Raw genomic sequence first — 26,104 nt, 5'->3', positions numbered from 1 at the left:
CCTGCTAAAGTGTGGCACGTGGCCGTTACAGCTGTTGTAACCATGGGTTGCATACACACAAAAGAATTTTAATAGCAGCGGAGCAGGTCTTTAACTGTTTTCTATGAAGAGACAACTAAAATGTCACAGAAAAATATATGGTAACATACTGTAAGTTAATCCTTACTGTTACTTGACCTTTAGAAAAGAAAACAATCATGTCATGATTATATGAAAAAAGCACTGCCTCAACTGGGAATCGATCAAACATAACATTTAAAAAGAACTGTCTGATTATGGCACTGACCGTAGGACACAATTTTCAAGTCGACAGTAAATATATCATTCGGTATATTGCATGTTAACGAAAATGGATCGATCCCGATTTTTATCGCTTCGCTCAAGATCTGTTCCCTATCAATTTAAAGGTACATTTTGGAATAAAGACAGAACTGCCCATATTTGTACTATTGTGCAAGAAGATGTGGTTCATACAAGTAATGTCGACACTTACTAGGCACAAGGAAAAAGCGTATTCTTCCAAAACATCCATGGTCAGACGCTCTTTGCACGTGCCAGAAGTACACATTTTTAATTTGATAGTATGTACCTCATTCTGTACATCGCATGTTACAGTACAGGGATCGGTAGGATCGATTCCCTTTTATTTTGTAAAAGTGATCAACAAAAAAAAAACATGTTGTAAGTGGAGAAGAAACATTTATAGACAAATAACAGCATTAGACTATGTTGTATGTAAATATCACGGTACTATAAATACTTTATTAGTTACAGAGATATGTACTTTGATGCAAAATTTTAACCAGAATTTTCTAAGTACAAAAATGGCATAATTCTGCTAAAATGTAGGTCAGAGTTATGGGGCATAGCCAGTGACCTAACATAATGACATTGAAGACATCTGTGAAGTTTAAATTGAATATCTTTAGTAGTTACAGAGATTTTAACTTGCATGCAAAAAATAAACTGAAGTTGTTTTCTTTAAGTACAAAATACTTCTGCTAAAATACATGGGAGCATAAATGTCACTATCTTCTCAATATCCCCTATTTTTATACAACCAAAATACTTTTAAAATTATCGCATAATTTCATAATTTTCCCACAGGAATGCATAATGGTCAAATGCCTTATGTGTGAATTCATTCTTAAAAAAAAGTCCCTTAATTGATCTACCTCTAATGCTTTTCAATTTATTGCAAGAGCTGTTTTATTAAGTTTTCTCATGACAAGGTACAAAAATAGCAAAAATTAAATGATGTGCCTCCTATCAGTATAGCAATTTACAATAACCTATCATATACTTTTTAAGTCATTTCAGGATACAACTAGGTAAAAACAAAATGCATGCATTTTCACCTGATGTTTTTTATAACATATAGAAAGTTTCGTCAAAATTGCATTATCCTTCCTTTTGTACACTTATTGAAACAATTTGAAGGACATTCTGGTAGACGGAATTAAGCCACCTAAAAGAAGTTTTAATCACTAAATAAGAATTAGCGAATAAATTGAATTCAATATTATGTATTGTCTCCTGTAGCAGCATAAGTACCGATTCGTATTAAAGCATGGACAGACAAACTGATGGAAGTAGTAAAACTATAAACCCTCTAGTGAAACAGGTAGGGACTAATACTAACTTTCTTAGTTTTATTGTGTATAATAATAATAAAAAAAACTTTCTCGAAAATAACAGAACTGTACTGCCAATTGTTTTGCCAGATAAATTTTGTTTCAAGAACATAACTGATAAAGACAAAAAATATATAATTACTCACCTGTAAGAAATAGCAAATAAGATTAAATTTATTTTATAGCTCTTTGGAAATGATGAAATTTCTGCTGAAGGCATAAAACATGCGGTCAGTAATTTATGTGAGATAATGTCAAATAGCAGACACTTAATGTGAGGATGTCGGTCAGCACAGCAGGCCATGGAGATTTATGGGATATTAAGTTACAGATTATTTGCCTAGCTGAATAGCCCCTGCTAGATTTTAGTAACCTTCTCAGACATTTTGGTAGGACTGTTATAAAAGGGACAGATATCTGCACGCCGAATAGATACCACGGTGGCATTTCTCGTGCTTTATCTAAAATTGCTGGCCCTTAAATTAGTCTCGCCTAGTCTAGCTACTTTAAAGAAAATGAATATGATTTCAAGTTTAGAAGATAGTTAAAATCAAATAAAACTCTTTTTTATTAATTACAATAACGATACAGTCATATCATAGTATTATAATGTTTAAGTCAATTCATCAGCTATAAATACACTCATAGACATTTATAATTGGTCACCTATAATTTTCATATATTTCTTTAAGAATACCCTGAAAATAAAACAATAATGTATACCATCAATTTATTCAATATCTTAATAACAATATGGCCGGTTTCATTTCATTAGAACATTTGAGATTTGGTAACAATAACAGTTTGAATAACAACACCCACACTTTCCAAAGTCACACTTTCAATCAATATCTCGTATGTCCGCTGTTCGCATTAATAACTGCCTGAAAACGGCTACGCATGCATCGAAATGGTATATCTCTCAATGACGCCTTAGGCGATATTCTGCCACTTGTTAATGGCGTCATTTTCAAATCATGTAGACTAAATTGCTGTGGCAAACGTTGAATTCTTCTTTTGAGCAACTCTTAAATGATCTTAATTTGACAATGAGAAAGTGTGACTTTGAAAAGTGTGGCTGTTGTAATCCAAATTGCTGTTGTTACCAATTCACAAATGTTCTAATGAAATAAAACTGCCCTTATTATTATTAAGATATTGAATATATTGAGTATATACTTTATTGTTTTATTTTCAGCGTAATCTTAAAGAGATATGTGAAAATCATAGGCGACCGATTATAAATGTCTATGAGTGTTGTTATATCCTATGACCAATATCATGATAATATTAGAATCAGGTTTCTGAGAAAATCTCTAAAATAGAATTGCATTTGTCGCTATTACACAAAATAACAGAAAAATACAAAATCTGAATTCTTTGTTATCAATCTAGCGGCTAGTCTATAATATGTACTCATCGCTTTACGGTACTAAGTCACACAGTTTTCATGTACATATGTAACAAATATAACTTATCGTTATATAGACTCTTGACGAATCAACGGTGAAATTAAACAGAAATGGAAAAGTTCATCCGGAGCAAGAAGCTACAAGGGAAAGGAAACAGTCGATAAACGCCGACCCTGTTCCAATGATATATTTATGTGCTACCATGTGGCATGAGACCGAATTAGAAATGAAACAGCTACTGAAGTCTCTGTTTAGGTTAGATATAAACGTCTTTAATATTTTAGTAATCACTTATAAGATCACACATATTCATAAAACAAAAATGTTAATATATCTATACACATTTCAGAATAGTTCCTGTATAACGTTATCATCCAATATGTGTCATCTGCTTTCTTGTTTGATTTGGGTTTAACGCCGTTTTGCAACCAGTTGTTCAGCAACGGCCCGCCGTTAACCGTACCAGTGTTCCTGGATTCTGTACCAGTAAAAACCTATTCTCTGCAAGTTACTGCCAACTTCTCCACATAAATCAGAGGTAGAGGACAAATGATGTCAGAAACAATGTATTTTATCAATTCGTCACGGAGAACATACGCCCCGCCCAGGGATCCATAGATCTACGCTCTCCCTATTGTGCTAAGCAGGCGGGCATATACAGTCGAAACTCGGTATCTCGAATTTCAAGGGATCATGCTTTTTATTTCGAGATAACCGAAATTCGAGTTATGAGAAGGGACGTATATGGACGAAATATGTACACATTACAAACAGATCTAATAAAAAATAAAAACTGTTTCCTTGATGCCGTGTATACTCTGTCGGCACTGTACGCATACATGATTCCGCACAGTTTGTGTTTATCAAAGTTTTCAGTTTTTCGAAGAATAAAAATGATACTAACCTCAAATGTTTTTGAGTCAAGTTTCCTTTTTGTACAACGTTTCTCTTCTGAAGGTTTGACAGAATTTCGAACTGACATTTTGAACGAATACTGCTTTCCCACAAGAAGTTAATTATTATACAGTTTCATTGCTATTACCTCTAATTAATCCTTATTAAAGACCCCAACTGTTCAAACTAATTAATTCATTAGTTAAAATTAAAAGCAATTTTCATAACGTCTCAAAAACACAAGACTGCTGATTAAAGAAATCTAATATTTACATCAAACAATTATCATTATGGCACGTGCAAACAAGTATGACATCATCTCACTTTGATAATCACCGCACCTTTGATATGTCGGCATCAAGGCTTTCTGGTAATGCAATAAATATGGACATGTGTTAAAAACCAACCACATTCACAACGACATGTGTGAAATTTTATCGCATATTTTTCTCACTTCGACTTACCGAGTTTACAATGCGCTTGAGTTTTATTGACGGGACTGAAAATCCTTTTCGACATATCCGGAGTCTCGGTAAGTCAAATTTTGACGTAACCGAAGTTGAATTACATATATAAAGAAGGAAATTTGACGGGACTTGAAAATTTCTTCGACTTAAGCAGAATTTCGAGGTAAGCGAGTTTGAGATACCGAGTTTCAACTGTATAATCTGTGTGAACAAAATCTAGACAATGTATTAAATACAAATGTGCATTAATATTTATATAGAATGATTGATTACGTCCCTTCAACTGAATTACGTTCTTTTAGTTTCAACATATTGTTCTTTGATTAATGTCATTAATATATAAATACCAAATTGTTGAAAATGCTTTCATCATATTTAGCTGTATTTGAAATATAAATGAACTCTTTCATGAAACATGTTTTGGAAACAGAAGTTTGATAGACCGCCACATAAACATGAGTAAATGCTGTTGATAAAATGAATGAAACCCAGCAACTTATAATAACCTTAAAAGGTATCGCATCCCTTTCGTTATGACAAACGAAGAGGTATCAATCTGCACTTTGCCACTTAATTTATTCACTTAGCTCGAAATAGCATTCCACTTTATATTATTATAATTGTATTAACATGTTTTGTATATTTACTGCTATAATATAACATATACTATCGGTAGTTATATAAAGACACATTGTAGCAGTTACGAAATGGTTCCAATTGTTCGTGCTATATATGTTTAAAGTTTACGAATGCGTATCATTTTGATCATTCAGTTGCAGAAAATAGGATCTGAAACGAATTCCGTGGCATTGTGTTATGTGGATTAAATTTCAGCAAACAAACGGTTTTAAAGTTAAAGCGCAGGCAAATTGAAAAACAAATGAAACTTTTGTATGTTATTTTATTAGGATGGATAAAGACCAATGGGACATTTCGCGTTGTGCAGAACACCCTGATAGATACAATTTTGAAGGTTTGTATACAATGAAACAGTATATAAGTCAAACGTACTTTAATGTCGTGACACGTAAAAAGTCGCCGTATGCTTGACGTCGGTGTAATTTTCATTTCTAGTCCTTTAGAATCAATGAGTTAATACAATATTATTTCTTACTATTGTTACAATTGGTACAGCTTGTCCTAAAGTTTATGATGGTGTTATATCTATTTCTGTTTTTCAAATATATAAAATCGAGCAGAATTTTAGTGTGCTATCATTTAGCTTGGTTCCGTTATATGTTTTCAAATGAAATTAAAAATGTTGCTCCGTTATTGGTCTCTTTGTTACTAATTTTACTTCCGAATAACTTTTCATTTAGCATCGCGGAATCATTAAACTCGTTTTTTTCCGATCATTCAGCATCATGGAATCCATTGAAAATTATTTCCGATCATACAGCGTCGTGAAATCCATTGAGCATTATTTCATGATAAGATTTCGTTCAAGATGTCCAAGTAATGAGAGGTGTTACACATTGTATTACCTTTCATACATAATAATAGAATAAATAAAAATAGTCCGTTTCATATGTTTTATGTGCCTCCAAATGATTTTCTTGTACTGTAAATGCATATAATCCGAACACAAGTTTAAAATATACGTTTCAGTTACAAAGGTTGAATGTGATTCAGTTGCAATGTTGTAATGGGTCATTCATATTGCTTGGTTTGTCTGTAAACCTTAAGTCAAAATCAAACAACGAAATACGCACATTACTTGAATGTTGACTAGTACTAACGAATGGAGTAAAAACAGTTTGAGTATAATAATTAAAATGAAAATGATATAATGACAAAGCTTTTGAGAAATCTCACAAAACATAGTAAATAATAAAATCAACCTTGCAGCCAAGTAATAATGTCTTGCTTTCAAAAGTTTCAGCAACAGCGAACGTATGTCATAGCTTTACGATAAAACATGACTGCATGTAGAACTGCCTCAAAAACTGTTCAGTTTGTATATCTTGTTGTTCACTGAGCTGTTTTCGTGTACTTTTCAGCTCATATTTTCTTTGATGATGCCTTCACTAAAAACAGTAGCTGTGCAAATGAATTCGTCCAAACGTTCGATACTGCACTAAAATCACTGACATCTACGAGGTATTATTTCAATACAAACATTCTTTTACAGGGATTGTGATTCAGTTACATGTATAATGTTTTCGTTTCTTTACTTATGAAGTTAACAACTGTTCTGTACCGTCGTGACTTCTTAACTTAAACATTTTATATATTTAAAACAGATCAATGACTATAATATTATCAAGATTGGAATACAACCACATGTCATACCATATTAAGCCTTAATGAAATTATTGTCCTATATTTTCTGTTTATTTTGATCAGTTTGTGGTTACCATAGCAATCGTAACTCTTTAAAATATAAATACTTTATTACCATTTACGAAAGCGGAGCAAAACTAGTAAAATCATGCATTCAAGTACGCATTTCAATTAAGAGTTTGTGTTGCAGTAAGAATAAAACAATGAAGACACTACCAAAGGAAGTTACACCATACGGGGGTAAGCTGAAGTGGATACTACCGTATGGAAACAAGTTAATAGCGCATTTAAAAGATGAGAAGAAAATCAGGAAAAAGAAGCGATGGAGTCAGGTATAAAAGGACTGACACCTTTCACACTTGTTTCTTCATATGTTAATGATAAAATTTCAACTGATTCTTTAAATACAACAATGTGCACAAGTTTTAACAAAACTCTAGTATAAAGGGAACAGTTACTTCTTCATTTTATCAATCAACTCACTTTTATTCAAATGATATAGCAAGGAAAGAAACATAAAGAATGTCAATTATTTGTTTGTTAGAGAAAGTAGATTTAGATTAAAAATAACTTCTGTCATAGTCGTAGAAATGTAATGATCTTATTTTCAGAATTAAATGTACATTTTTATGACTATTCTTTTGTTTTTCTTTTAGGTGATGTACATGTATTATTTCCTTTCATATAAACTTGGAGTAAACTATAAGGAAAAAGAATTTGAGATGGAGAGAGAATTTGAGAAATTAAAAGAGAAAGCAAAGAGTATATTTATCCTTGCTTTAGACGGTGATGTAGACTTTAAGCCAGCAGCTGTAAAGCTTCTTGTTGATCGAATGAAGAGAAATGAAGAGGTCGGGGCAGCTTGTGGGAGAATACATCCTATTGGAGAAGGTATGACTATCTTTCCATCATATATATTAAAGACGGTAACATATTTAAAGTGTATGAATCAGCTTTACAGACTGGCATATGTTAAATCCGTGTAAATTTTGTTCTAAAGTATAGCATTTTACATTATGAAGAACCCAATGATTTTAATTTTATTTCAGAGTCAGTGGAGCATCCTCAGATGTTTAATTCTATTTTAACATAATATTTCCGTTTTACTGAAATATATTTGTGTAACGTTAGATATTGTATTTGTCAAACCATTTCTGTCCCAAAATGCACTTGACACTGCTTGTATAATTGAATGGAAGTAACTAAAAACTTTGGAGAACAACTCCGATACATATGACCGTCAACTTCTCCGTCTATCTCAAATTTCCGATACAACAAATTCTTAACTAGTTCTTACTAGTTCTGTCATTTTTTTTCTATTTTATTGCCTTCTATAATATTACACAATGTGGACGCTTTGCAATGTAGTGCAGAGCGGTTCTTTAATGATGTACATTTTTTAGTTAATCGAAACTAGTTAAAACATTTCTTAAATTATGCTTAGTTGTTAATACTAGTATTGGTCTCCATTGTATTTGATTGGAATGAACACGTAGTTTCCAATTATCTGTTTAGTTCTCTGATAAAGCAAATATCACATATGCTTTCGTAGAGCAGTAATTTTACATCTGATAGCTCTGTCTCTGTTGGCATTATTTTGCCCGTGTTGATAATTTGAATGTATTTATACATTTTTATACAGTATGAGTACAAAGAATTTAACGCATTTGCACTTACATAAAAACAATAAACTAATCTCTTTGAAGGCCCAATGGTATGGTACCAGAAGTTTGAATACGCTGTTAGTCACTGGTTAGTGAAGGCTACTGAACACGTGGCTGGCTGTGTTTTATGCAGTCCAGGTTGCTTTAGTCTGTTTAGAGGATCATCTCTAATGGACGCTAAAGTTTTGAAGGTGTACACAACTTCATCAACGGAAGCAAGGCACCATATTCAATACGACCAAGGTTTCAGTTTTAGAGAATATACGAAATTCTATTCACATGAATATAGAATAACTTAAATTAAATCTCTAACGTCGCGGTATGAGAAAAGCGTCTCTTACAAAATTTTATAAGTGCATTAAGTGTTATGTAAACATCATATAAAATATTTTTATCATTCTACAAAACCGTTGTCTTTTTACTCATATTTATACCGAATTCAGAAAGGGGCTACACTTCTGAACAGTTCAGCGCCTTTAAAATCTCACCATATTTAAAGAAGTGTCACATATTTTCATTTCGATGCATTTTGGACAATTGTTTACTTTTACTTCGTTAAAAATGGCATTCTGTTTTAAATGGAGCAACTTTTTTATGCTAAGTATTCAATGGTACGGGACAGTATGGTAATAGATGTTTTGGACAGGTATATTGTTGGCAAAGATGTTGTTCGTTTACAAAAAAATTCAGTGGCTTGGTGATATACTGCTAAACCTTAATTGTCTCACTTAAGAAATGTTGTAGAGTGTAAGTCCTGAAATTTGTTGCAGTAATTAGACTTGCAGTGAAAAGCATCATTTTTCTTTAATTACAGGAGAAGACAGGTGGCTGTGTACATTACTGCTAAAACAAGGTTACAAAATTGACTATTGCGCTGCATCAGATGCCTATACCTTTGCACCTGAAGGTCATTTAATCTACGTTTAAAATAGCTTTAACTACAGTATTTTCATGTATTGTTGTGTTGGGCGAGCTGTGGACTTTCAACTTTTTCTGTTTTATTACATACAACTGCTAACATGAAACTATAATTTCTTTGTTATTTGCCAAACTGTTCTATATTATTATTTACGTATGATATATTCGGCATGGGGTCCTTGTTGCTATATTTTCTTTTGGAGCTAAGCGTCTTTCTAAAACTGTTATTTGTCAATGAGCTGTTTCAAAATAAAGAATCTACTTGATCAAAAGAGCTAAGTAAACGTTATTTTGACGTATACCTTTCTTGCTGATATATTTCAACAACAACTGTATATTTAGCATCTAGAACGTTTCCCAATTAGTTTTCGTGACGTAAGTACTGCTCTGTGAACCTAAACATTTTGATTCTCCAATATTTACAGAGTTTAAAGTATTTTTCAACCAAAGGCGTCGTTGGACACCATCAACCATGGCAAACATTATGGACTTACTCTCTGACTGGAGAAGCGTCACAAAAAGAAACAATTATGTCACACTGCCATACATTGGGCTTCAGGCATTCTGGTTCCTGTCATCTTTGGTGACTCCTGGTGTTTTGCTATTGATGATTGTAGGAGCAATAAATCTTATTTATTCTGACCTGTCACTCATAGGAAGCCTTCTAATTAATCTGATACCAATCGTAGTGTTTGTTCTCCTTTGTTTCTTTGGAAGTACTGATCACCAGGTAATTTATGTGCTACGTTTGAACATTTAACGCACGCTATTGCATTCATTTGAACTTAGTATTCACTTGTAAGCATGGAAATTACATACCTATCATACTTTCATGCTGATATTTCATTTTTGTTAAATTTCATATCAAACTTCAAGAGCAAATATAGTATTCATTACAGTTGCTGTGCTTAATTCGCGCTTATATTGTTTAAAGTAGCTACTAGCTGCACTAACACTAGCTCTAACCCTATTTTTATGACATGTTATTGTTATTTAGGAAAATGCTTACATATAATATCTAAAAGTTAAACTTGATAGTGAGAACCTAAAAGCATTGAAGAACTTTATCTAAAGCTAAGTTTCATCTTCCTCTTTGGTATTGACAGTAATAGGATTAGCTTATTTTTCTTTCCAGTTAAATTTTGCAGCAGCCTCGTCAGTCGTCTATTCTCTGGTGATGATGATAGTTCTAATAGGTCTGATAAATGAATCAGTTAAACAGGGATTTTGTTCCATAACTACACCTTTCTTCTTGAGTGTCTGTGGAATATTCGTCATCACTGGACTAATGCATCCACAGGTTTCATTTATCTGCTTAATTGATAAATTTACTTTTGTTAATAAACCAAGCGTATCCCAAATCGTATTGCAACAAGACACGTGCACAGGTATACCACTCAATTGTAAAACTGTAACAATCTTATAAAAACAGTTTCTTCCATACTTCAGTTCAAATTGTGTGTAAAAAATAACATTTTATGTGAAGATATATTTCGATGTAGAATATATTATAGTTCTTTTTATTTTGATGACAATACGACATCAATATAATTAGTAAACAACTTGATGAATTGATCGTGAAGTTGATACTGTCCATATAATGTGACTGACATATAAGTTGCACGTCTCTGTACCGATATGTTTCAGGAGATGAGTTGTTTATTGCATGGATTATTGTTTTTCATCGCAATACCTTCTATGTCCATTCTTCTGATGATTTATTCAATAATAAACATGAACAATGTATCCTGGGGAACAAGAGAAGCTCAGCAGATCTTGGCAAAAGGTATCGGTGTATATCTGTTTTTACTTTAAATGGGTTATACTTGACAGAAAAGTAGGAAAAATAGAGCATATTTGTTTGGTTTAGTGTAAGGTCGAAATATATTTCAACGAGTGAACACTATAATGCAATATTTTCACGAGTGGCACAAATGTAAATTATGGTGTAAACGAGTGAAATATATTTCGATCTTACACTGAAACAAACAAATTTTCTATTTATTTCATGCATGTTTAATGGTTTTAACCAAATTATGCCCATTTTGTCCGCGTAACGTCACGTGAATCGCATCATGACGTCATAATATCGTGCCGTCAGAGTATATAATAAAAAAAATGAAAATAGTTCTATTTAGTTATAGTATGTTTCCTGATTTCTTTAAAATTTACATTTATTATATATAGAATTTAAATATTTATTATCCTTTTATTATTTTTATACATTAATACCTTTACAGAAGAATACTTTGCAAGAAATTTTCTATCATTCATAATTCATTTTATTTCACATTCAAGTGTAGTTTTGAACCTGTAAAAAATAAAAATGATATTTTTTTAATATCAATTTTATTTCACTGATAAATTTCAGTAATTCACCGGTGAGCATAAAATAAAAGAGTATGTTTGCACGTAATGGATTTTTGAACATCTTTAAGTAGTATTAATTATTTTGTATTTGGATCCGTCATCGGTTATCAGAGTCTCAATATTTTCTCATAAAACACATTTAGTTTTTAATAAATCAATCAACTTTGTTATTTTGTGACTTGGTAGTTGAACTCAGTTTAGTTATATTTTTTGGCTCTTTCGGATCATTGGGTCCATTCAATGTTAAGCAAAATCTTCTTAATAACACAATCCAGTATCCTGCATGTATCAATATAGATATAAAATTTTGTTAATTTCCGTCTAAATTGATGTTAATATGAAAATACGAAAATGACTTAGAACTTTATATTGATTTTATGTAACGTTTGTTAAATTTTGATTTAGGCCACATAAGCAGCAAGAACAGATTTCAAAGTTTTCTTGACAAAATCGGGTAAGTTTCTATTTAAATCTAACGAATAAATTACCTCAAACAGAGCATATACTTGAAAAAAGACAACACCTGGAAGGGCTTAAACAGAGATATTTTTACCCATAAAATGCAATATCAGTGCACCTATAGATTCTACTCTTCAACATACGTAGTAATAAATAAACTGCAAATCTACATATTGTAGTCATTCATGTACACATCCATAAAAATACTGATGTAGGTTTGAGCGCTTCGGGTAGGCTTATCTCTTTGAATGAGGCTTTCCGTACTGGATCGTCGAGTTGGAACAAGCAGGTGTCGAAAATGTACAGCTAAAGTGAATGGATTTTGACATCTTGAGAGTGATCTGGTACTTACGTATAGGATAGACAACGAGTGCCGTTGTCTACGTGATATATACAACGCAACTGTTGTACATGAAATATGGACGGGTACAAGACTGCTTTGTGATTGGCTATTTAAGGATTATCATGGTCTAATGAAATGTTTATCAAAACAATACATGTACCGATACCCGTGCACCCCGTGAAATCTCAATATCTCTCTTGTTATATAAAATGGGTAAATAAGTAAGAAAAAAAGAAAGAAAGAAAACAAATTCTATATTTATAGAGGATGGCTTATTTGAGTTGATGTTAATCTTCCATCAGGCAAATATTTGTTTATACAGAACACCATAACATATGCTTTACAAACACAGGTATATTGTTTTAAATGTGCTTTAGATAGAAAAAAAGCGGAAAACGACATAAACGAAAATGTTGCGGGTTCGGTTTGATTATTTATCCTTTCGGGCCTCAAAAAAGAAATAAAAATGAAAAAGTAAAAGCTTTTTTCTCCGCCAGACTTGTGCTGTGATAAATGTTGCTAGAAAACTGAAATTTGAAAGAAAACAATAGTCGGACAGAAAAAGTTATAACAGATTAGATTTGGTTTAAAATTAGACATAATTGTTTGTTTTCGAATTGTTTTGAGTTTTTTTCTAGTAAGTTAAAAAAATAGTAAAACAATTCACAGATATATTTTTCATATTGATTTTATACGTTTTTCTTGACACAATTTGTAATAAATAGATAAGGCTGTATATATCCTTGATTTCTGTACTTATTTGTCATTTTGTATCAAAATAGCATATGATTTCATCTGCACATATTCTGCAGATGATAGGTTTTACCAAAGGTTATCTGTACGGAATAGCACGGAACATAACATGGACGGCTGCGGAATACCGTATTGTCATCTAATTATTAAAAAGATGACGAGCTAATAATCTGTACACTTTAGGCTTTCAGTTATGCACTGAAACTGCTTTTATTGTCACAAAAGTATTACTGTCGCTGCTTCATTAATTTATACATAAACTTACTTTTAGCTCATGTTTATTCTTCTACAGTTGCAGTTCCATTCCCCAGGATCAAAACAATGAAGATATAGAAGGACAACCACAACAGGACGAACATGGTAAAATTTATATTTATATTACAGAATAAATTTCATTATGCAGTTCAGATTTGAATTATCTTCCTTTACCTATGAAGCATGTTTTTTCCCATTTTTCAATTGGCATGCTCCTCTTTCCAAACGTTAGTAGGTCTAAAGTATTCTATATCAGAAAGTAGGTTGGAGTCTACAGGGTCACGACCATATCTTTCCACGTGATGCTAGTATTTGTTTTTTCAGAAAGCTGACTTCAGAGTGGTTCAAAGCTCATAAGAACGTTACGCTTTATATCAAAATGGAGGTAAAATGAACAGTATAATATTCAGTGACTTGCAGAATTTTGACTTCATGTACGTAGCAGACTTTAAGTGCCATGTAGCACATGTAGAAGGTCTCGCCATACTTGAACTCAGTGTTGTTATATGTTCTGGTTATGTGGGATCATTGTGTTTATTTAAGAGGTAACAAGGATGAATATCATAAAAAGGCAAAGCCACATTTCGAAAACACAGCTTCCATTAAACGCAACCCACAGACCGCGGACGTGCACAAGGCTAGCACACATACACAACATACGCACACATATGCACCACACAAACGAACAATCAATGTAACACAGTGTTCCTGGATTCTTTACCAGTACAAATTTATTCTTCGCAAGTAACTGCCAACTTCCCCACATGAATCAGAAGTGGAGGACGAATGATTACAGACACAATATCTTTTATCAAATCGTCAAGGAGAATATACGCCTCGCCCGGGATCGTAGCCATTCTCCCTACTGAGCTGAGCGGGCAGGAGTGCAGCGCCTTGGAACGGTCAGTGTCAAAACCACCACCTGGGAACTTAAACTCCTGATGTATTATGAGATTATGTCGTATGCTAAACTCAAGTTTACTTTAATAGAACACCGCTGACATCATCACTAGGTGTGTGTGAGTGATTACCTCTCATGGACAGAAATCTGATTCCGCAATCATTTAGACTTCAAAATGATTTTCATTTAGATTAGACCTTTATTCTTTTCTAAATTGACTAGATTGCATTTTCAAAACAAAATGTGTTTATAAATATTGATTACTTTAGCTTTCAGTACTTAATTAAGTCCTAGTAATATATTCATTTCTATGTTCAAGCATACATTTCACAGTGATATTAAATATCAAAACTGCTCAAACATTTATTAATTTAATTAGCTAAGGATTTTCGGAGAAAATAGTATTTTGTCGTTCTCATAATTTATTATTAGGTTATGTCATATGTTATGATTTTTTGTTTTATGATTTTACTGACTGAAACTGTTTTGCATAGTAGATGCTGAAAGTTTTAAAATAATGGATTTTGCAGTCATGACTTTATCAGAAATGTTCTTTCCTTAACACTTGCATTTAGGTCTTTAATCCTGTTTAGATACATGTATATATTTATACTGTATCCCTTATTTTTCAGTACATAAAGCATCACTGTCTTTTGAAAGAGAAGGAACCCGCAATAGAGAAGAAGATGAATTTTGGAAATGGTTAATAAATACATATCTTCACCCTAGTGGTAGTTCTCCAAATACTGATATAGATGAAGAGGAAGAAAGCAGATGTATCGAAGAAAACTTAAAAAAGAAAGAACTAGAACTTAAGCATTTAAGGTAATAAATAAAAGACATTGTATAAAATATAATACATACAATTCGTCCTTTAAACAAATGTGGATATATGTGTAAAACATGTCTTTGAATATAAACAATGGTTAAATTTGTACAATTAGCTCCCTAATATTGAAAACAGTTAAATGGTCTCTCATATCCACGTGACGATTGCTGCCATCGGACATACGGTGTAAAAGTAATAAATATCAGTTTCATTATAAATTTAAACAATTTGAGGGGTCCCCTTTTTAGCGGACTTTGAAATATTTATATTCATCATCTCTTTTGTCACATAAAACTGCACCACATATTACTAATAATATATGTTTTAGTTTGTAATATCTTGTTTAATATGTCTTCCATACTTTGTCTATAAACAGTTGAACTCTTTTAAAAGTTCGTAGCATTCATAGCGTTCAGTTGTCGTTCTTTGTACATCTGAACAAATATCGGAAGAAACATTCGACAGTGAAACTGTTTCATAATGATATTCAGTTGTAAACATACCAGGAAAGATTATAAAAGCGTAGTTTATATCACTGTCGACACGCCATTTGAGAAACATTATAGTGTATCTTTTATATATTCCTCTCGTAATTGATCGCAACCATCACAAATTGATCGCAACCCTCACATAATTGATAGCCCCTGAGGTACTTGATCTTCATTCCAGTTGCTCATATCATTGCACTTTGGTTTTATATTTTTTTTGTAGATTTTGTAATAATTGTAATAAAAGGAAGTTTACGGTTTATATTTTCTAACCGCAAACAACTTGCCCAAATCAACGACACTTTAGGAAGCAGACTGTCTGCTTAACCCTTATCGTGATGCAAATTACGTTTTCTTCAAAAGCACTTTCGGCATTCTCTGGTGTCTATGGAAAGCCATGTGCGCTTACCCTAGGTACAACATGAAACCCCTCGCTACTGCTTGGTTTTGCATTCCGTACTGTCCCTCGGGTAATGAAAACCAGTCGGCGGCGAGCAAAATACATATAGTCTGAACAAGCCTAAACAAACTAAAGGAAACAGTACAGCTTTTTACTTGTAACATGTATGCATATTTTACCTTTCAGAAATAAGGCAAGCCTGGCTTTTTTGTTGATCAATGGCATTTTTACAACAACTCTATTTTTCTTGCAAAAAATCAATGCCGACAATAAAGGAGATTTGTCAATTCAGCTGACGTGCTTGGATGGAAGAAGTCTTCATCTGGAACCAATCAGCATGACATTTACGCTGGTGTTTGGAATTTTGTTGGTAAGTATTTTAATGTTTAATTGTTTGTGTGTACCTCTATTAAAATGAATATACGTTACTGCATAAATTCATTTTAAGTCAATAGCCCATTTCACAGGAACTTCGGAATCTATCGGAAATTTTCGTAAAGTCATACCACGTGGAGGCTTATCAGCTGATCGGCTTGGCCAGTGAAAGCGTCCTTTTCTTGAATTAAGAGATGCTTATTCTACTGGAAAATTGCCACAGACTTTCAGAAAATTTAATATTTCTACTACCATTATTTCCTTCGCACGCATTCAGATTTTCGCTCTTTCAGGGAAGTTTCTTTCGAGCTGTACACGAATGGACACGTCCGAGTAAGTATATACATGTATATTGATACTGTAGCGTAAGTAGGTCAAGTTCCAAGACAAAGAAAAAAGTAGTATCTTGTTGTGATTTCTTTCCTGCTGGACTTCTGTCCTTGTATTTTCACGACACTGCTCTCTGGTTAAACGTACTGAATGATGAATATAGAATAAAGTAGTTTTAGATGACGTTCATATTTTAAAAACAGAATTACGCGCGGTTGTTTACAAATTTCATACCCAGAAAGATTCGTACACAGATAACGTCTGCATATACATAGACTCTACTTCTCTAAAATGTTTATATAAATAGTATTTTGCATCGAAGAATATTCTTTTTTGACAACTATAAGAACTGTGACTATTTATAATCACGACGTTTGCTTGAAAATGTAAGCAAAATGATGGGCGGGTCCCGCACCTCTCTTTCGTTCCGCCTGTAAGTTCTGTCTGGGACGTAAACAGTAAATTGATCATAAATATGTACGTCCTTGGTTGTATATTTCACACGAAAACTATGAAATATTTTGCATAATTACAGGATATATGTAACAGAGAAGATGTAACAGCTGGGAAAGTGCTGATAAAAGCTAAATGTTTGGCGCAAAGAACATACGAGATGTTACTTATCCTTAACAAAATTGATGGAGACATCATACATGCAAACTGTAGATGCGAGGACGGACAAGGCCCAGCGTCAACTTGCAAGCATTTGACAGCCCTTTGCTACGCCATAGAGGATTTTGTGGAAGTTTTCATTCTCCCTGAAGACGTTCTGTTGTGCACAGGTAAAAACTTTGTTTTACAGGTTCTTGAAAATTTAGAAAAAGAGACCCTTCTGAATTAAAAAAATTAATATACACTCATAACGTGAGGTTACAACGCTGGCTTCTACATACAACACAGCAAATCAGCCTTCTCAGGTACCCAGTCAGGAATGAAATATTTTAAGTGTTTAGTAATAGGAATCCATATAAGGTTAATGTTGTTTAAGGTTTGTTCTGCTTCCTAGACACAAGCTTTGTATCATTTGAAACGTCTTTCATGGGCAAATTATCTGTATTTCAATTACAAAGAATTCATTTTCAATTTACATATTGTTTTATCATTTCAGAAAAACTAGAAGCTTGGAACAAACCAAGAGATGTTAAGCTACCCGCATTACCACACTACGATATTGATTTTGAGAGGAAAAAGTTCAAGACGAGGAAACAAAAAAGAGAGCTGAAAGGAGTGAGGCCCGGGTGGTATCAGCTGCATGAAGTGTGCGACAGTGACAAAAGTGCTGTTACAGAGTTCCTGTCCGATCTACAGAGTTGGTCAGCTGAGAGTGTCAAAACTTTGTTGCTTAATACGGAAGTAGATCAGGGTGATCGAAACAATATCCACTGTAAATTATCTTTACAATTACATGTCAGAATTTTCGCAGTAGTTAGGGTGTATTTGTTCCCAAGACGATGTTTCTCTTCAGGAACTGAAAGATGCTTTGAAAGTATCTGAAGAGAACCAGGTCATGGTTGAACAAAACACACTTCTTCAAAGTAGAGTTTCTGACTGGTTCACCTTGAGAAAGTACCGTATTACAGGTTCAATTGTTCATAGGGTTTGCAATTACTATATACACAAACGAGCAAATCCAGAAAACATTGTTAAAAAATCATGCAGTCGTCTACCTTTACAAGCGCTGCAATGAGGATCGGGCTGGAATTTGAATCAAAAGTCCTCGAACGTTATGAAACTATGAAAAATGCAAGTAACGTTCAGATAACTCTCCAAAAAATTTGGTCTACTTAGTGAAACAGAACATGGATTTTTGGCTGCATCTCCGAACTCCGACATTGTTGAAGATGGCAATTTAGTTAGTTTGGTAGAAGTAAAAACAAAAGTTGCCGATAAATGGAGCAAAAACTCTATTGCGGACAGTGCTATAGATTCCGGCTATCCATTAAAATGTGTTGCCAGCAATGATGCAAGTAACTCCACAAACTTCATTCTTAAAGAAACAAATCCCTGGTATCAAAAAATACAGCTGCAGCTATGTGTGTAGGTCATTTGCTAAAATATAGAAAAGTGGAAAATTCACAGGTCGCCCAACACGACTAAAACGAAAATGTTGCAGGCTCGGTTTGATTGAGCCTGTTCATGGACGGTAGTGGAAATGCATGCTACCGTCCACGCCCTCTAGCCCCGGGTTGAGCAGAACTCAACATTTACACATGCTAAAAGTACAAAAAGCAATTTAGAGACATCCGCAGATGTATTCAAACGGCGGTGAACATGGAACCTTCAATGATACACGTGTTGAGGAGTGTAATTCCATGAAAAGCGGCGTCCCCAGATAAAGTAAAGGGTTTGCCCCAAACGAGAAAACAATGGGCAGAACTGAACAAACTGGAACTTAGAAAGGGGATAAGTTTTGTGACCTTGCTGTCTATCATGTTGAATGTCAGGACTTTGTTTGCTTAAGAATAAAGCTAAATGATGATTGGGTACAAAAACACTTGCCAAAGTTTGAGCACTTCTTTGATAATTTCATGGCTCCAAAAATTATTGAAAAACATAAAGCACTTTTGTAATTAAAAAATGTTTATTGCCACATTGGTTGTAACAGAGTTACGCCATATATTCAAGAGCAAGTAAAGTTTTTTAAATCATGCTATGTATAAATAAAGAACATTTGACAGTTAACAGTAATTATACATATTTGCATATATTAAGATATACTTTTTGTTACATTTTCAGAGTAAAATTAAAATTCTAACATGGCTCGGTCTGATTTCCAGTTAAACATAGAAGGAAATCAAGCTCTATATAGTCTGCATTTACAGCGGTTGAAGCGCGGACGGGTAAGAGAGCAATATGACGTCAAATTGCCACATGACGTCCGATACATTAATCCTCGGGTAAATGAAGTCCAGCATAATATTTATCGAATTTTTCAATGAGCATGTCAGAATGAAAACATTAAGGCTTGCTTTAGATGTATCGTCTAATTTACGACGGTCATCGTTCAGATGCTCAGTATTTAACCAGTTCCTACGCATCTGAACTTGACCCGTGGTAAATTAGGCGATAAACCGCTTGAAGGCCTTCATTATTTGTTAATTGCATCGCAAATATTTATAGTTTTATACAGTGAAAAATGTGTAGTATTTTGCTGTTGTAATATTGGCTGTATTTCACTGTAATATTTCAACAATCCACTGAAAGACATGTAATAATAAGCTACATTTTATTGAGTTCATGGTATGTTTAATCATTAATGAAGAATACTACAGATACACTTGAAGTTGTATGATTAAGTTATTGTTAAAAGAAACTAAGGGCAATAGCTCTGACTATTGACTGGAGGGCAATAGGTCTGACTATTGACATACAAGCAATTAAAGAAGTATTTTATCATGCGACATCCGGATTGAATGTTTGTATATAATTATATCGTATCTTCATTGAAGATTACACTAGATAAATGTTACTTATTGTTAAAAGAAGAGGGCAAAAGTTTAGACTATTGACGGGATGCCATTCAAGAAGTATGTTATTATGCGACATCAGGATTGAGTTTTCTTATATAATTATATTTTATCTTCAATGAAGATTACAGTAGATAAATTTTATTTATTATTAAAAGAAACTGAGGGCAATAGTTCTTCATTGATTTTGAATACATAGACTTGAATTTATGTCATCAGTTCAGTTGTCAGCTTCTTGTTTCAATACGATATTAATGTACATAGAAATATTTATCATTTTGTAAATATATGTAATATTGTTAAATACTGTAAATAAACTATCATAAATATAACATGATTGTTTTTATTTGTCTTACACGAAAATGATGACATCATTAAACATACATACTCCCTGAAAAAGCTATAGTCATACAATAAGGTGAAAATGTTTTTTTCCAGCTGACCTTGATAAACTAAGTATTACTCATTTTATATAAATATGACCATTTAAACTGTGTCATCTTCATCAATTTGAACGTTTTTCACTAGAGGACCTAAATTGGCTAAAAATCCACATATAAAACTTATTTCATTTATGATAGGCAAATACAATATCGGAATTTTCTTCTGTTTTAAAAATGCGAAATAACTTAAGAGCGCATTGAAGTTTCAACCACAATTCTTGACAGTGCAACGAGTCGCCCAGATTCACTATCAGTGGAGTCAAACTGTTTTACTTTTTCTGATAAAAATGGGGACCTGTACAGTTTGATATTTTTTCCCTGTATACAGTCTTTTATCAAAAATCCTTTGTCAACCATTAGTCCATCATGTGGCTTTAAACTGTTGACAAATCACTTTGAGCAAATAGTTCTTTGTCAGAGCTATTGCCTCCATATGTATCAGAACAGTGAATAAGTGCACCATTTGGTGCTGTACTAACCATTACTATGACAATATGACAATTTTTATAATTACATGTAGTAAATAGTTGTTTCCCAGGCAATGGGGCTCGTGGGACCTGAGTACTAAGTTCCACACAGTCAGAAATCGCAACTAAATCCAGAAAGTGCTGCTTTGTAGCACTAGGCATGTATTTTTGAAAGTTTGAGCTCTGTGTTTGACATGGTTGATCGTCTAGACTTTGGAGTAATTTCTGTATGCCGTGATGTTGGCGGAGTTTTCTGAAGCGCTTTTGTATGTTGCTTTTTGGGATCTTTCGGCGTAACCTGAGACTCCATTTCTCTGAACAGCTTCCGTTTCGATTGGCCTGGTTTACCTGGATACATCACTTACAACTTCTTCTTGGGCTATAAAGGAAATGATAAAAAACATACCAAACAAACGGAAAAAAAAATAAGTTTGTTGCACTGATTTAAAAATCATTTATTCCATTTTTACTAACGAACATAATGTGTTAAGGGCACCTGACAAAAAGTCCAGCTTAGTTCCATATATTATTGATAAGAATTTTATTAAGAATAACCTTTGATGAATTATGACACACATGTGTAAACATCCTGCTGAATTCCCATGTCATATGGACTGGATACAGATCTCTAGCCTAGTATTGTACATGCTAAACAATTGTAGTAGGGTGAAGTATAAGGGTCCACTTATACTTCCTTGCTATTGAGCAATTTAATGAGAAATTTTAGTGGGTCATTCATATTTGAGCTTTTTACAGAAATTTGAAAACTGACAACAAATGAGTTTTCAGCAAACTCATTTATGCCTAAATTACAGAATAACCTGAAATAATATTACATTGCCAGATACAGAATTGTAGCAAAACATAAGTATTTCATGTAAAATCATTTTACAAAGTTATACTGTCCAACACTTTGTCTAGAAATTAAGGACAATGTTCCGTTACCATGTCAACGTACAAGAAATTCAGACCTTTTTAAAGCCCTTTCTGTATCAATTTTGTATTCTATGAAACAAGAAAAGTTCATCTGCAAACTGTCAATGCATCTAACGCACCTGGAGCACATTCTGGGCAGAATTAGGAAGGATACAACTATAATAATGAGCTATGAAACTTGTCACAAGGTCAGTTCTCAACAACCTTGTATGCACTTTCCTTTCTTTTGGGTAAGCTAATTTTGAGTTTCGAAGCAGTTGGAAATACTCATAACCGACTAACTGATACTGGCCTTTAAGGTATTGTATGGTTACTAATCATGAATGTCCAATTTTTTTTCAAGTTGCCATGGTTACAACATTAAAAAACAGGGACCATCCTAGGTCAGAATTTTAGGGAGGGAGTGGAGAAATCGCGAAATTTAAGGAGAAGATTCGGCATAAAAATATCTATGTGTGTTTGTGTAAAGATAGTGTCCTTCCACCTTTGGAAATCATTTTGTTGCCATGGAAACAAATAGTAGTAAAAGCAAAATCATGTCTACTCCGCCATTTGATTTAATATATACATTTTAAATAAAATTCAAAATTATGAACAAATAACAGTGATATTTAAAAAAAATACAGTATGTTCATGTAATAACAATCACGATGCACATTCTTCCTTTAACAATCAAATTAAATCAAATTATCTACAGAACAGTTTAGTCAATATTTTGCTAGATACAACTTTAAATGAGCCGCGCCATGAGAAAACCAACATAGTGCGTTTGCGACCAGCATGGATCCATACCAGCCTGTGCATCAGCGCAGTCTGGTCAGGATCCATGCTGTTCACTAACAGTTTCTCTAATTGCAATATGCTTTGAAAGGGAACAGGACGGATCCTGACCAGACTGCGTGGGCTGCTGTGGATCTATGCTGGCCTCAAAGCCACTATATTAGCTTTTTCAAGGCGCGGCTCAAATGTATTTAATTCTTTTAAACTATCAAGACAATGGCTAGACTTTTTACGGATAGCTATAGATAATGTAGATTTAAGACTTTACTAAGTTTATTCAGAAAAACCCCGATCATGCACATTCCAGTGCCAGTAAATACTCAGTTAATACAAGCTGCAGTTGCAGACATATCTCCTAATGTTTTTTCCAAAATTTATCAAAATACACAATTAAATCTACTTTATATTAAAGTAAATACATGTCGGTAAAATAGGATGTTATATGCCTTGTATATCTTAGAATGAAACCTGTTTTACTGACTGATGACAATTTTACTGGATTTCTGAAGATTAATAGATGTTGTTACATGAAAGAGGTCTTAAATTAGTCAGAAAGTCAGCTAGAAACTCAGATGTTCTCTTTAATCATTGGCCAATTAGTATATATGGGCTTAAGTTATTACCTAACACAATATAGGTAACTTTACAAATGTATGAATTTTCATTAAAATCTGCATTGCAACATTCTTAAAAAATAAATTTCATCAGAAAATATGATTTTATGATACAGGCTTAAGAGGAAAAAGAATTGTAATATTTCAACAGTCTCACAAAATCAAGTATACTAATTCAACCATTGTTTTGCTATATTTTCTCAGTAATGTTGAAAGATTTAAAAAATCTAAACTAGAACTTGCTTTTGTAAAAGATTGTATGTCTCACCGAATGCAAAGTCCTATAGGCAAGAGGTCAATAGGGATCAGGAGGGAAAGTCAAAGAGACACTGATGGTTGGCTGCAATAGGGATCATCTACTTGGCATGTCCAGTCATCCCGCTAAATTTCAACACTCTTGGCCTAGTGGTTCTCCTGTGACGTTGACCTTTGATCAAGTGACCTCAAAATAAATAGGGGTCATCTACTCTGCATGTCCAATCATCCTATAAAGTTTCAACATTCCAGGTTAAGTGTTTCTCAAGTTATTTTCCAGAAATGATTTTACATGACCAGGCCCCTGTGAGCTTGACATTTAATAGACTGATCCCAAAATCAATAGGGGTCATCTACTCTGCATGTTCAATCATCCTTTGAAGTTTCAACATTCTGGGTCAAGTGGTTCTTAAGTTATTGATCGGAAATGGTTTTCCATGTTCAGGCTCCTGAGACCTTGACCTTTAACAGAGTGACCCCAGAATGGATAGGGGTCATTTACTCTGCATGTTCAATCATCCTATGAAGTTTCAACATTCTGGATTAAGACGTTCTCAAGTAATTGATGGGAAATGGTTATCAATGTTCAGGCCCCTGTCACCTTGACCTTTAACGGTCATTCTAATTTTTTTCCATAAATCTGAAAAAGAAACATTAATGCAAACAACATTATTCCATCTTCAGTGTGTCCAGTGTGGGTTCTTCTATTTATGTCAAAGGCGCCAATCATTATTTTGGTCTGTGGCAATCCAAAAAAGGGACAGATCTTCACTATTCAGATGTCCATAACTTATTCCAAAAACTCTAATTGATGGTTCCCCACTTTCAGCCTCTCTGTTTGGAAAACACACACACTATTTTCATAAACATTTTGCCTTCACAATGACATACTGCATTTCAAGCTTGTGTCCTACTATAGAGATGAAATGTCATCTTGTCAACACTAAACTACCTGGATCAGACAGGTATGTCACAGACTGCACATTTGCAAGTGATAAAAAGTCTTTTTAGCAGTCCTTGTTATTTTTATTTGATACAGAATCTTGAGAAGGATGGCTCTTCAGGTGATATCAGAGGTCTCCTGACTGCATTTACTTTTACCATGACTGAAGCTCTCACTGAAAAATAGAGATGTGAGAGAATATTAATCTGAATGTCTTTCTTTTGACTATGGGTGGTGGTGGGATGGAGAGCTCTCCAGTTAAAATATTTGTGACATGTTACTGGGTAGAACTACTGATCTTTTACAAGCCATCTGGGGGTTTCCTTTCACAAATTTGTAAATGAGTAAAAATTACATACACTATTTCAATCATTTTAATAAATTTTGTATAAGTAAATGTATAATATATACATCTTTCCTTTATTCTTTTAATGAAAATAATTTATCACACAGACCCCCCACCTCCTTGAAATGACTTTAAAAGGAACAATTGTATGAAATACATTATATGCTTTTGAATTGCTACACTTTGATTAAATTTAAGATACATGAAATTCTAAACAAAGTTCATAAATATTCTGTCAAAAAATAACATTCAATCAAGCATTTATAAAGATTTGAAATCAGAGCTGATCAGACACTAAGACAAACTATAAATAAAATGTAGATACCTTCCTTCCTTTTATTCCAATATAAGGATGATGATGATCATTTATTCTTTGAAGAATTAGTCTGGAATAAACACAAATCAAACTAAAATGTTTGTTACTGCTGTTACATTTTGACAGATACAGGATTTCATCCTTTTCAACATTATATGGACCACTTTAAAAGTAAAATCTGTTTCTCATACATGTGCAGAGGGTCCTTTTCTGAAAAAGGGTATATTTTAAAATTGCAAAATCTTATCAATATTTATAGTCATAGTACAAATGTATGTCAATTTAAGTTATATGAAGTCCTACTAGCTATTCTTGTATCATAGATTGAGAGGTCAAGATTTCATACTTGTATGAATATGGGCATGCGGGGGACTTCATTCTTTATTTAAATACATGTAGGTCTCTAATGTGTAAATATATATATATATATATATATATATATATATATATATATATATATATATATATATATATATATATATATATATATATATAAACATATTAACTTTGGCACAAACCATTTGCATTCAATATGTACTTGTAAAACAGTAAAACAGGCATGTGCAAATTAAAACATGCTGACTTATGTGTAGCAATGGATGCAATTAAATGTTTTCATTTTTCAGCATTCAGTGAGTTTTTACTTCAGTAAGTCTATATTTCTACAGGAACTTTGGCAAACACATACACTGTTGCAAATAACTAAATTATGATTACCCCTCTTGAACACCCACTCACTTCCTAGTTGTTTGAAGCTTTATC

At 33.2% G+C, this 26,104-nt stretch overlaps 1 protein-coding gene across 2 annotated transcripts in view; it reads left to right on the top strand.

Moving 5' to 3' along the window:
- Positions 1–26,104, top strand: part of LOC123538464 (chitin synthase chs-2-like) — a 45,737-nt gene that overhangs the window by 7,233 nt on the left and 12,400 nt on the right. Inside the window, exons 1-15 of one of the 2 annotated variants that reach the window (XM_053530005.1) lie at positions 337–581; positions 3,123–3,301; positions 5,316–5,380; positions 6,408–6,507; positions 6,881–7,022; positions 7,347–7,581; positions 8,397–8,597; positions 9,169–9,261; positions 9,698–10,002; positions 10,408–10,572; positions 10,920–11,058; positions 12,048–12,096; positions 13,490–13,557; positions 14,986–15,178; positions 16,257–16,440. In XM_053530005.1, the coding sequence (XP_053385980.1) occupies positions 462–581; positions 3,123–3,301; positions 5,316–5,380; positions 6,408–6,507; positions 6,881–7,022; positions 7,347–7,581; positions 8,397–8,597; positions 9,169–9,261; positions 9,698–10,002; positions 10,408–10,572; positions 10,920–11,058; positions 12,048–12,096; positions 13,490–13,557; positions 14,986–15,178; positions 16,257–16,440 (2,238 nt within the window). In that variant the 5' untranslated portion in view covers positions 337–461. Of the gene's footprint in view, positions 1–336; positions 582–3,122; positions 3,302–5,315; positions 5,381–6,407; positions 6,508–6,880; positions 7,023–7,346; positions 7,582–8,396; positions 8,598–9,168; positions 9,262–9,697; positions 10,003–10,407; positions 10,573–10,919; positions 11,059–12,047; positions 12,097–13,489; positions 13,558–14,985; positions 15,179–16,256; positions 16,441–26,104 lie in introns of those variants that run through there. The other variant, XM_053530004.1, reaches the window with a different exon arrangement.

This window comes from Mercenaria mercenaria, chromosome 18, assembly GCF_021730395.1.
Source record: "Mercenaria mercenaria strain notata chromosome 18, MADL_Memer_1, whole genome shotgun sequence".
Lineage (NCBI taxonomy): Eukaryota > Metazoa > Mollusca > Bivalvia > Venerida > Veneridae > Mercenaria > Mercenaria mercenaria.
The sequence above is the reverse complement of the archived record's forward strand: the minus strand, read 5'-3'. Positions and strand labels throughout refer to the sequence as shown.